This window comes from Mobula hypostoma, chromosome 4, assembly GCF_963921235.1.
Source record: "Mobula hypostoma chromosome 4, sMobHyp1.1, whole genome shotgun sequence".
Lineage (NCBI taxonomy): Eukaryota > Metazoa > Chordata > Chondrichthyes > Myliobatiformes > Myliobatidae > Mobula > Mobula hypostoma.
The window spans coordinates 130,852,839-130,865,375 of NC_086100.1; the positions used below are offsets into that span (position 1 = coordinate 130,852,839).

Sequence of the window (12,537 nt, forward strand, 5' to 3'; positions counted from 1 at the left end):
AAAAGATGATAGTAAAAATCCAGGAATGCGTTTCAGGAATTTGTTGAACGGGCCTTGTCTCTTGTCTTCAGAAGAAAGGAGTGACTAAGCAGAGGTTTTGAACTTCTAAAAAAGTTTTGTTGAAATAAACACAAGAGATTCTGCAGATGCTGGAAATCTTGAGCGATACACAGATAAGCTTAAGGAATTTGGCAAGCCAGGCAGCATCTATGGAGCGGAATAAACAGCTGAAGTTATCAACCAAGACCCTTTATCAGGACTTGATCCTGAAAAAAGGTCTTGATCTGAAACTTAGATCATTTATTACCCTCTATAGATGCTGCCTGACCTGCTGAGCTCCTCCAGCATTTTATGTTTATAGAGATATGGAGAAAAGTGTTACCAAAGCACTTTATTGTAAAATGGTCGTCAAGGAGTCCGATAACAAATTTGTACATTTGTAATTGAGTAGAGTGGTCAGAATATACCATAACAACTAGCTGTGGAGCATTGCATGCATTTAATGGGGTACTGGATAATTATTTGTGAGGAAATAGAAGAGTTTTTGACTTGAATATTAACTGGTTTCTCTTTCCACTGATACTGCCTGACTGGCTGAGTTCTTCCAGCATTTCTGTCATTGTTGCTCCTATATGTTAGCTTGTAGTAAACCATGTACAAGGACATCCAAATCCCTTGATACATCAATGTTTCCCAGTTCTCTCACCGTTTGAAAAAAATCTTGAGTTTTTCTACCTTTGTTTTCATTTATTGATCTGGATAATTTTACATTTTACAACATTGTGTTTCATCTATCATATTTTTTCCAGTTCACTTCAGCTTGTCTCTTTGTATTCTCACCACGATTTACATTAACACATAACTTCATGTCATCAGACTTGAAATGTTCCATTTGACCTATCGTCCAAAGGTTTAATAAAGATTGTGGTATGTTTGCCTATTTGCAAGAGCATTTGAAGGATCTATCCTTGCGAACATGCCTCTCAAACCTTAAATTTCATTTGTTTAGATTGAAAGATCTGGTTTCAAGTTTAGTGTGATAATGAGTTCTTTTAATGTGATATTGAGTCCTATGTTCTCAATATTCCCTAACTAGATACACTTCGAAATGGGGAAGCCTGTTCAGTTCAGTACAGATGCTACGTAACACTATTAATTGCAGGTCATCTTTAATTGTGTTGTGATTTAGGAATTACACCTCCAAGAGGAATTTTGCTGTTTGGTCCTCCTGGTACTGGAAAAACCTTGATTGCTAGAGCTGTCGCTAATGAAGTTGGAGCTCACATCATTGTCATCAATGGACCTGAAATCATAAGCAAGTAAGTGAAAGGATTGTGCAGTGTGATCCCATAGATAGTGATGAGCCCAATGAGTATACCATCTCTTTTAAGTTACTATTAAGGAGGAAAACAAGATCATCAATGTGGAAATGATCTGGTACTTGAATGCTTGTGTATATGATAATGATTTTTCAATACTGAGCTAATATCACATTGGTGAAGCATCTTAGAAGAAGCATTATCTGGTGTATCATATCTCTTGGAAATACATAAACCTAATATTGGGAGGAAAAAAGTGCGGAAAATTGTGGAAGATTCCTCTGTCATTACTGTAAAACCAGACACAAATCGCAATCCTAGTAGAACACTCTTAGGACCAGACTGGTGTTGGACCACAGAAATTCCCTGTAACACCTTCTTCTGAAAAGGAGAACTGATCTAATTAAGTGTCAACACAGCCCAGGTCACCTGGATTCTGAAAACTGCTGTAACTCAAAGTTTCTCGAATGCAGAAATGGCTACGTTTGCAGAACTTGTACTGGTAGGTTAATAAGCTACAGATTAGTACAGATCTTGGTTAATTTTAGAACATATTTAGATCTTAGAATAAATTAACTGGAATAGATTTGCAGCATAGATTAAAAATAAGTCCATGAAATACTGAACTAGAGCTTCAACCTGTACTTTTTTTTTATATTCTGAAATTTTCTTTCTGTTCAGAACTATAAATTATTCGTGCTTATATATGCAATATCTAATGTTACAAAATTATTGTTAGTATTGATGTAGTAATTATGAGCCATAATTCTATTGATTGCTAGTTGTTATAGGACCATAAGGCAGAGAAATAGATTTAGCCCATTTGGCCCATCGAGTCTGTTCTGCCATTTGATAATGACTGATCCATTTCCCTCCTAACCCCATTCTCCTGCCTTCTCCCAGTAAACATTCACACCCTGACTAATTAAAACCTATCAACCTCTACCTTAAATATACTCAATGAGCTGGCCTCCAGAGCTACCTGTGGCAAGAAATTCTACAGATTCACCACCCTCTGGCTGAAGAAATTCGTCCTCCACTCTGTTCTAAATGGACATCCCTCTATTCTGAGGTTATGCCCTCTGGTCCTGGACTCCCCCACTATAGGAAACATCTTCTCCACAACCACTCTATCTAGGCCTTTCAACATTTGATAGATTTCAATGAGATCCCCTCCTCATTCTTCTATATTCCACCGAGTACAGGCCCAGACCATCAATTGTTCCTCATAGGATTAGCCTAAAGTGCAGTAGATAAAATTACCACAGAACTGTGTATTATACTGCTGCCACCAAAACACATTTCATGACATATGTGAGTGATGATAAGCCTGATTCTGATATGGGTCTCTATTGTGGATTGAGATTGGGAAGAGGGCAGGGAGAGGAGAATCATGGTTGAGAAAAAGAGAAAGGAGAAAGGAAAGAATGGGAAGCACCAGAGAGACATTCTGCAATGATCAATTGTTTAGAATCAAATTTCCTTGACTGGTGTCTCAGGGCTGGGTGTGTCTGCACCTGTGCCACCCCCTGCCCCTGGCACTCCTCTGCCACCTGTCCCACGCCCCTCCTGCATTGCTCCACCTTCGCCATTCCCAACATCCTTTGCTCCCGCCAGATTTACAAACGCACCCTCTGCTCCACCTTGGCAAATACAGTACGGTGCCCAAGTCTTAAGCTCCACCTTGGCAAGTATAGTACTGTGCCCAAGTGTTAAGCACCCTAGTTATATATATGTGCCTAAGACTTTTGCACAGTACTGTATCTTCATATTGTCTGCAAATGTGGCCACAAAGCCATCAATTCCATCATCTAAATCATTGACATACAACATAAAAAGAAGCAATCCACAGAAACAGAAGAGTACCCCAAAGAATGAATGACTGAAAACGTTAGAACCCCAAAGCCCCTTCTCCCCTTCCCAAGCACAAGCAGTCCCAAGCCATCAACCCTTCCCCACTTATTCCAGCAGGAACCATCAGTGCCCCACCACCCACCAAGCAAGCAATAGCAAAGCTCCCAGAGAGACCATGATCTGCAGTCTAACAAAAATTCACCTGACAACTTGACATGCCATAGGCGCTCATTCTCACTGACAAAGAACAGAGAGGTGTCACTACAGCCAGAAGGGAGACCAACAAAATACACAGCCAGGAGGGAGACCAACAAAACAGTCACTGTTACAATGATAACAACAGGAATTCTGCAGATGCTGGAAATTCAAGCAACACACATCAAAGTTGCTGGTGAACGCAGCAGGCCAGGCAGCATCTCTAGGAAGAGGTGCAGTCGACGTTTCAGGCCGAGACCCTTCGTCAGGACTAACTGAGTGAGTAAGGGATTTGAAAGTGGGAGGGGGAGATCCAAAATGATAGGAGAAGACAGGAGGGGGAGGGATGGAGCCAAGAGCTAGACAGGTGATAGGCAAAAGGGATACGAGAGGATCATGGGACAGGAGGTCCGGGAAGAAAGACAAGGAAGCGGGGGGGGGGGGACCCAGAGGATGGGCAAGAGGTATATTCAGAGGGACAGAGGGAGAAAAAGGAGAGTGAGAGAAAGAATGTGTGCATAAAAATAAGTAACAGATGGGGTACGAGGGGGAGGTGGGGCATTAGCGGAAGTTAGAGAAGTCGATGTTCATGCCATCAGGTTGGAGGCTACCCAGACGGAATATAAGGTGTTGTTCCTCCAACCTGAATGTGGCTTCATCTTTACAGTAGAGGAGGCCGTGGATAGACATGTCAGAATGGGAATGGGATGTGGAATTAAAATGTGTGGCCACTGGGAGATCCTGCTTTCTCTGGCGGACAGAGCGTAGATGTTCAGCAAAGCGGTCTCCCAGTCTGCGTCGGGTCTCGCCAATATATAAAAGGCCACATCAGGAGCTCCGGACGCAGTATATCACCCCAGCCGACTCACAGGTGAAGTGTTGCCTCACCTGGAAGGTCTGTTTGGGGCCCTGAATGGTGGTAAGGGAGGAAGTGTAAGGGCATGTGTAGCACTTGTTCCGCTTACGCGGATAAGTGCCAGGAGGGAGATCAGTGGGGAGGGATGGGGGGGACAAATGGACAAGGGAGTCGTGTAGGGAGCGATCCCTGCGGAATGCGGGGGGGGGGGAGGGAAAGATGTGCTTAGTGGTGGGATCCCATTGCAGGTGGCGGAAGTTACGGAGAATAGTATGTTGGACCCGGAGGCTGGTGGGGTGGTAGGTGAGGACCAGGGGAACCCTATTCCTAGTGGGGTGGCAGGAGGATGGAGTGAGAGCAGATGTACGTGAAATGGGGGAGATGCGTTTAAGAGCAGAATTGATAGTAGAGGAAGAGAAGCCCCTTTCTTTAAAAAAGGAAGACATCTCCCTCATCCTAGAATGAAAAGCCTCATCCTGAGAGCAGATGCGGCGGAGACGGAGGAATTGCGAGAAGGAGATGGCGTTTTTGCAAGAGACAGGGTGAGAAGAGGAATAGTCCAGATAGCTGTGAGAGTCAGTAGGCTTATAGTAGATATCAGTGGATAAGCTGTCACCAGAGACAGAGACAGAAAGATCTAGAAAGAGGAGGGAGGTGTCGGAAATGGACCAGGTAAACTTGAGGGCAGGGTGAAAGTTGGAGGCAAAGTTAATAAAGTCAACGAGCTCTGCACGCGTGCAGGAAGCAGCACCAATGCAGTCGTCGATGTAGCGAAGGAAACGTGGGGGACAGATACCAGAATAGGCACCAACCTGATGGCATGAACATCGATTTCTCTAACTTCCGCTAATGCCCCACCTCCCCCTCGTACCCCATTTTTATACACACATCCTTTCTCTCACTCTCCTTTTTCTCCCTCTGTCCCTCTGAATATACCCCTTGCCCATCCTCTGGGTCCCCCCCCCATTGTCTTTCTTCCCGGACCTCCTGTCCCATGATCCTCTCATATCCCCTTTGCCAATCACCTGTCCAGCTCTTGGCTCCATCCCTCCCCCTTCTGTCTTCTCCTATCATTTTGGATCTCCCCCTCCAACTTTCAAATCCCTTACTCACCCTTCCTTCAGTTAGTCCTGACGAAGGGTTTCGGCCTGAAACGTCGACTGCACCTCTTCCTAGAGATGCTGCCTGGCCTGCTGTGTTCACCAGCAACTTTGATGTGCGTTGACTGTTAGAATGTTACTGTCTGCCACATTGTTTTTATTCTGAGTTTCTCTGACTTGAGAATTGGCAGCAAAGTCTGCCCCCACCATTGAGAGAAGGAGAGAGAGCAATTGCCAAAGTACAATGGGCTCTGACTGCCGGTCCGCTGTTTGTGATGTTTCGTTTCTCTCGCGATGCCTCAGTTGACGACACCAGCATGGAATTGGCCCGTCCACAGGGCCACACAGCCTCACCCTGAAGGCTTGCATCTTCCAGGCTGCATCCTTGGGGTATTGAAAAATGGCCGGCCGGTTAGCTCCAGGAGTGGAAACCACCACCGTAAAGAACCTGCAGTTTGAGTGCAGCTGTGGATCATGGGCTCTAGCAGAACCCCATCCACCTTGAAAAGGAAAAGAGACATTAAAGAAAAGAAATTAAAGCTGTTTTGCAGATGAGCTGAAAGAAGACATATTTGTCACCCTTTTTGATTTTGTCCTTCTGTACACTTCAACTCTTCCCATTGACTGCAATTTTGCACTATCATCTGCCTGTCCTTCCTGTCAATCTCACTACAGACTGCCTCTGATTGTATACCAACTGTCCCATCCTCAGCCCTACTACTCTGGTTCCTATCCTACTGCCAAATTAGTTTTAAACCCCACCCCACCCCAACAGTTCTAGCAAACCTGCCCGCAAGGATATTGGTCCCTCTCGGGTTCAGGTGTAACCCGTCCCATACCTTCCTCAGAAGAGATCCTAATGATCCAGAAATCTGAAACCTGCCCCCTGCATCAGTTCCTCAGCCACGCATTCACCTGCCAAATCATCCTGTTCTGGTGCATGGCACAAGCAGCAATCCAGAGATTACTACCAGGAAGTCCTGATTTTCAGCTTTCTCCCTAGCTCCCTAAATTCTCTCTTTCGGACCTACTCCCTTTTCCTACCTATGACATTGGTGCCAATATGTACCAAGACTTCTGTCTGCTAACCCTCCCCCTTTAGGACCCAATCTGAACCCATTCTGATCCTGGTGCCTGGGAAGTAACATATTGTCCTGGTGTCTCTGTCATGTCCACAGAATCTTGGGTTTACTCCTCTAACTATGAAATCCCCTATTACTAGTGCAGTCCTCTTCTCCACTCTTCCTTTCTGAGCCATCGTGCCAGACTCAGTACAGAGACCCGGTGGCTGTGGCTTTCCAGTAGGTTCCCTCCCCCAACAGTATCTAAAACAGTATACTTATTATTGAGGGGTACTCTGTGCTGGCTGCCCATTTCCTTTCCCTCTTCTGACAGTCACCCAGGCAGCTGCCTCCTACAACCACCTCCCTGTAGCTCCTATCTATCACCACCGCAGCTGAAGGTCATCAAGCTGCAGCTCCATTTCCTTAATACGATCTTTGAGAAATTGCAGCTCGGTGCAGATGGGGTTATCCGGGAGGTCTCCCAGAACTCCCACATCTCACACAAAGAACACAACACATGGAACCATTCTCATTGCTCTAACTATGTACTAACAGATAAAGAATGAAGAAGCTTATCTGATACTCACCTCGCCCAAGATACCTTAGAACTCATCCTGCAAACGGCTGCTCACAGGCATGTGTTAAAGCAATGCAGTGAGAATGCCGTTCCGAATCCGAGGGAGAGCGCCTGATTTTTTTCGTAACAGTGAAAACACCTTCTGTGAGCGAAAACAGGGTACTAATGTAGGTCTTTCGTAACAGTGAGGTTTTGTAAAGCGAACGTTCGAAAAGCAGGGGACACCTGTAATCTCTAGAATAAATGCTCTGAAGTTTGAGGTTCCTGCAAAAATACAATTTCCAAATGTGCTCTTTGCTACCAATTTTTTTTGTCCTCTGCTGTCAGATACATTATGGAGTCCAGTGGCAGATAAGACTATCTGCTGAATATGTGTTCTATAGGTCTGAATGTATGGAACAGATCTGAGATGTAAAGATAATTTATGTTGTTTTGAAATAATAGATTTTAATAAATTATTTTTACAAATTTTGATTTAAAACATTAATACTGCTTCTAAAAATTAATACTCAATATTACTGTCTGGTTTTCTGTTTGATGTATGTAACTGCTATCGAAGTCATGGGATATGATTTCAGCAATTTTCAGAATATTTTTTCACAAAGTTTTGTTACTAGTCTTGTTCTAGCCTGTCCACTTGACAATGTTTTATGATATAAGACCCTGACAATGAGTGCCTCGTTTTGGATTGGGGTGGTGTTAGCTTGCAGGTTCACAATGGTGGATCTGGAATTAAAGGATCCACATTTAGTTTGGATGTCGCAGGCAAATGCAGGTGACCTGTGTGCTATCCCAAAAGTTTCTGTAATTTTGGTTAATGTATTTTCTCTAAGACTGGGTTGAAATTTAATTATTTATTGCTGTTTTAGTCTCCCAATGCTCAGGTACCTGCCTTCCTGTTTTTTAGGTACTATGGAGAAAGTGAAGCAAGGCTGAGAGAGATCTTTGCAGAAGCCACTCAATGGTAATTAAAAGAAATTAAAGTTGCTGTGCTTAGCAATGAACTTTAATAGAATCATGGGCACATTGTGACTTTGTTTACTCCTTTTCTCTGAAATTCAAAACTAATCACAATTTTCTTTTTTTTCCCACTGTGACAGAAAACAGGCAAATTTCATGGCCCTGATATCTTAAATCTTTACTTGTAATTTCCTGTTTCTTGCATCACCCTGGTCAGTGTAGGTTTATGTCTCAAAGCTGCATTGCCGTTTTCTAGAAATGGCATAACAAGTATTCCTATTACACCAGTTTACTCTTGTTGTTTCCTTTTGGTTAAGTAATTTGTTATGTCTGATGCTCCATTTTCCCTTGCTCAGAGCTTTTGTTTTCTTTGTTTATTATTTATTTATTCTCTTTCCCTACATTCTCACTTGCCCCTTCATTTCTGAAGTGAAACTGGGTGGTGGGGGTCCATCATTAAGAACCCCCACCAGCTAGGACATGCCCTCTTCTCATTACTACCATCAGGAAGGAGTACAAGGGCCTAAAGACACACACACAACATTTTAGGAACAACTTCTTCCCCTCCACTATCAGATTTCTAAACAGTGAACCCCTGTACACTACCTCACTTCTTTTTGAACTACTTTATTATTTTTTCTATATTTCTTCATCTAATTTATAGTAAATTTTATGTTTTGCACTGTACAGCTGCCACAAAACAACAAATTTCACAACATATGTTAGTGACAATAAACTTGCTTCTGAATCTGGTGTAAAACAATTATTTACTACCTTCTACACTTTTCGCCTCTTTTACTTTCACCTCTGAGTGTTTCTGGGATCTGTATTCCTTTTTAACAGCATCTGCTACTTCTGCTGGCTTCTCAGTGTTATAATTCCAATTTCACCAATGGATCCAGGGCAATCCTTTGCTGTAAACTGGTGATCGTTTGGTACAACTATTTTTTTGTTGACAAAATGAAGTGGTTTTGGTTTGTTTTAGAAGTTACCACTACACTTTGTCAACAATAAATAGTTATACCTAATAAACCTCAGTCTGCGATGAAGGATAGGCTCAGACCTGTTGGCAAAATTGGAACCACGACACTGCGAAGCTGGCAACCGGAGCAGCTTGCGGTAGGATTATCTGGGAGGTTTTGTTGATTCGTTCTGTGTACCTGTGGTTTGAACACGGTGTTGAATGATCAGCGGTGCCTGTCGATTGGTGGCTGTTGTTCAGTCATGTGGTGTTTGCCTTGGGGTTCGTCCTTTTTTTTTATTGAAGTGCTGAAATATTGTCCTGGTTGCCGACATTTGAATCAAATGCTGATGTCAGCGACCCTGAAATCGGTTGGGGCTGGCAGAAGAGAAATTAAATTTACTGCCAAAGCTTTGGTGAGTAGAATTGTAAGTCTTCAAAAGGAATATAAAACAAATGTGAACAAAATTAAAGGTTTAATACCATCAATTAAGGATCTTATGAATAAAAAGGAAAATGACTTAGTCTGAATTTGAGAATTTGATTAATCTCTGCGAAGCTGTTGCTAAGCAACATCGAATACTAATTTTGTTATTTCCTAAAGATAAACATGCACTGCAAGAGTAAGAGGAATGATTAGCTACAGAGCTACGGAGAAGGAAGGAACAGTTACAGAAAAGGAAGAAACAGCTTAAGTTGGAAGAAGAAATTGCTGCACATGTGGCCACAGTTAAAGTGCTAAGGGCTTCAAGTGTGGCGAGTGCTAAAGGTGCTCCAACAGCACTGTCCTACGTTGTGGACTTCTATATTGAAAAAACACAAAGAAAAACAAATAAACACTTATTATCAGTGTGGATTCACTTGTTCCTGAAGTGTCTGTGAAACATGAACAAGACCCCCAAGAGATAGTTCAGGATGTTTACTCTCAGCCTGCTTTCATGAGACTCTGAACCAATGTTATATCCAACAGCTCAGGGTGCTTACGTGGACATTGATTTGCAGCATGGAAACACTCTTATTTCAGACGATAGAGGTTAAAACAGTATTATTGATATTATGAGGAAGCAAAATGAAATAATAACCTTATTGGTACAACAACAATGCATTTCATCTTTGCCTAAAAGAGAGGTTCAAATCTTCGATTGCAATCCATTGCAGTAAATGCATTCATGAAGGCTTTTGAAAATAGTGTTGAAGGCAAAACTGAAAGTCATAGTGACTGCCTCCATTTCCTTGAAAAGTACACTAGAGGTCTCCCTAGAGAACTTGTCAGAAGTTGCTAGCATGTTAACCCTAAGAAAAGATATGTCAAGGCCAAGGTTTTGCGACAGGAATATTTTGATAATGAACAGACAATTACATCTCCCTACATGCAAAAGGCTCTTTCTTGGGTACATAGCAAATCTGAAGACGTGAAAGCTCTTCAAGGCTACAGTCTTTTTCTTAAGAGGCTGTTGCAGTGCCATGGAAGAAGTGCAGTATATGCATGAGATGGAATTGTCTGCCAATATGTCAATTGTCATAAATAAACTGCTCTATATGCTCAGGGATAAATGGAGGACGGTAGTCTGAACTTAAAGAAAGGCCCAACTGTAAGACTAGTTTCACTTGCTGATTTTATTGAAAGACAGATTGCTACAGACCCGGTGTTTGGAAATATACAGGATACTCCATCGCCAGCAATATGCAAAGGTGTGTAAGTCACAACTTCATTTTAAGGTTAACAGAAGCAGCTTTGCCACTGTTATGACTACTGTGAGAAGTAAAGCTAAAACTGAAACCGGAACCAATGGAAGAGAAATAATCTTGTCAGCCAAAAGTTTTTTTCTGTTCTGCGAAGAACATACATTAGATTTGTGTCCTCAGCTGAAGAAAAGGACTCATATTGAGAAGGTTGCCTTTCTAAAGGAAAGTGGTGTCTGCTTTGCCTGCTTGTCTCCAGGACATGCCAGCAAAGATTGCAAGAAGCATCTTTCATGCAAGGTATGCGGGTTTAAGTATTCCAGCATACTTTGTGTTCGTTCTAATGAAAAGGGTGCTGTATCAAAACAAGCGGTGAAGGAATCAGACACAGCAGAGAGTAGTTCCCTGGTATCCAGTGACTGGCGATTTCTTAATTCTAGTACAAGTGAAGACGAAGAAATGTAACAAGACAGTAGTTACTTGTGCTTTCCTAGATCAAGGGAGTATGGCAGTGTTCTGTATCATGGATCAAGATAAAGTCGTGAGTAGCTACAATATTAGAAGTGCCTGGCTTAGATAGTTAAAATTATTATGAACTATCTAACACAAGAAAGTGTGCCTGTCCACAGAGAGAACATTCCACGACAGCGCCACCTCCATGGGTGGTCTCATCTGAAATATTTCCATTTTACAGAGACTGAAATCGTGTTGCTGATTGGGACAAGTGTGTCTTAAGCATTGGAGCTTTTGCAAATGATTTGCAGTGTTAATGATGGACTCTTGGAATCAGCAATGCTGGGTTGGACTGTGAATGGATCACTGAAAGGAGGCAGTGATGATGGATGAGATTAATGGGATCTCAGTTTTGATCTTAGGTGATCTTTGCCAGCAGCAGGATTCCTTGAATGGAGTCAGGATGAACAAACTGGTATGTCAAGAGAAGACCGTAAGTTCATCGAGCTGGTTGCAAATTCTGCAAAACTGGTGGATAGCCACTACTGGATTGGATTAGTTTTGAGAAAGAAGGAAGTTAACATGCCAAATTACAGAAAGATTGCAGAACAGTGTGCTCTAAATCTATGGAAGAGGTTTAAGAGATTTGTCATTTCACACTGACTACACAGCTTTCATGAAGGATGTCATCTCCAAAAGTTATGCCAAAAGAGTGGATTGCAGTGATGGGAAAGCCTGGTATATTTCACATCGTGGTGTTTACCACCTCAGAAAAGGGAATCTTTGTGTTGTGTTTGACTGTGGAGTGACTTTTCAGGGAACATCACTTAATGCTGAGCTCTTACCGGGACCAGATCTTACTAGCTCACTGATTGGAGTCGTAACTGGACTCAGAAAGGAACCAGTGGTGATCATGGCAAATATTGAATCAATATTTCATCAGGTCAGAGTAGCAGTGGAATATGCAGATCTGCTGAGGTTTCTCTGGTGGCCTGATGGTTTCTTCAGCAAAGGTTTGACTTTAAAATGGTGGTTTATGTCTCTGGAGCAACTTCGTCACTGAACTGTGCCGCCTTTGCCCTTAGGAAACGCTCAGAAGACAATGAAGACCAGTTCGGCTGCAAGACGGTGGATAAGGTTTTGCATTGCTTCTCTGTTGATGGCTGCCTCGTGTCAGTGTCCGCTGAGGAAGAAATGGTGCCTCTCTATCATGATCTTCTATCCATTTGTGCTAAAGTTGGCCTTCGACTCACAAGGTGGATAAGCAACAGACGTACTGTGCATAGTATGATACCAGAGGAGCAAAGACCAAAAGGCGTAAAGGATTTGGATTTGGATCAAGATTTGGACAGGGTCTCTCCAGGTGAACCTCTGTTTACACGTGTAGGAGTAGTCTACTTTGTACCTTTTGAGGTGAGGAGCAGAAGGAGTACAATGAAGGGGTATAGGGTGATAATTACCAGTCTAGCTATACGAGTTATTCACATCTTCTTTGGACACATAATCCTTTGTCCA

At 42.6% G+C, this 12,537-nt stretch overlaps 1 protein-coding gene across 1 annotated transcript in view; it reads left to right on the plus strand.

Annotated features, from left to right (window-relative positions):
- The window catches only part of afg2a (AFG2 AAA ATPase homolog A), a 428,299-nt gene that overhangs the window by 11,300 nt on the left and 404,462 nt on the right, over positions 1 to 12,537 (plus strand). The window contains exons 6-7 of the mRNA XM_063046538.1: positions 1,190 to 1,319; positions 7,873 to 7,929. Coding sequence (XP_062902608.1) covers positions 1,190 to 1,319; positions 7,873 to 7,929 — 187 coding nt within the window. The remainder of the gene's footprint in view (positions 1 to 1,189; positions 1,320 to 7,872; positions 7,930 to 12,537) is intronic.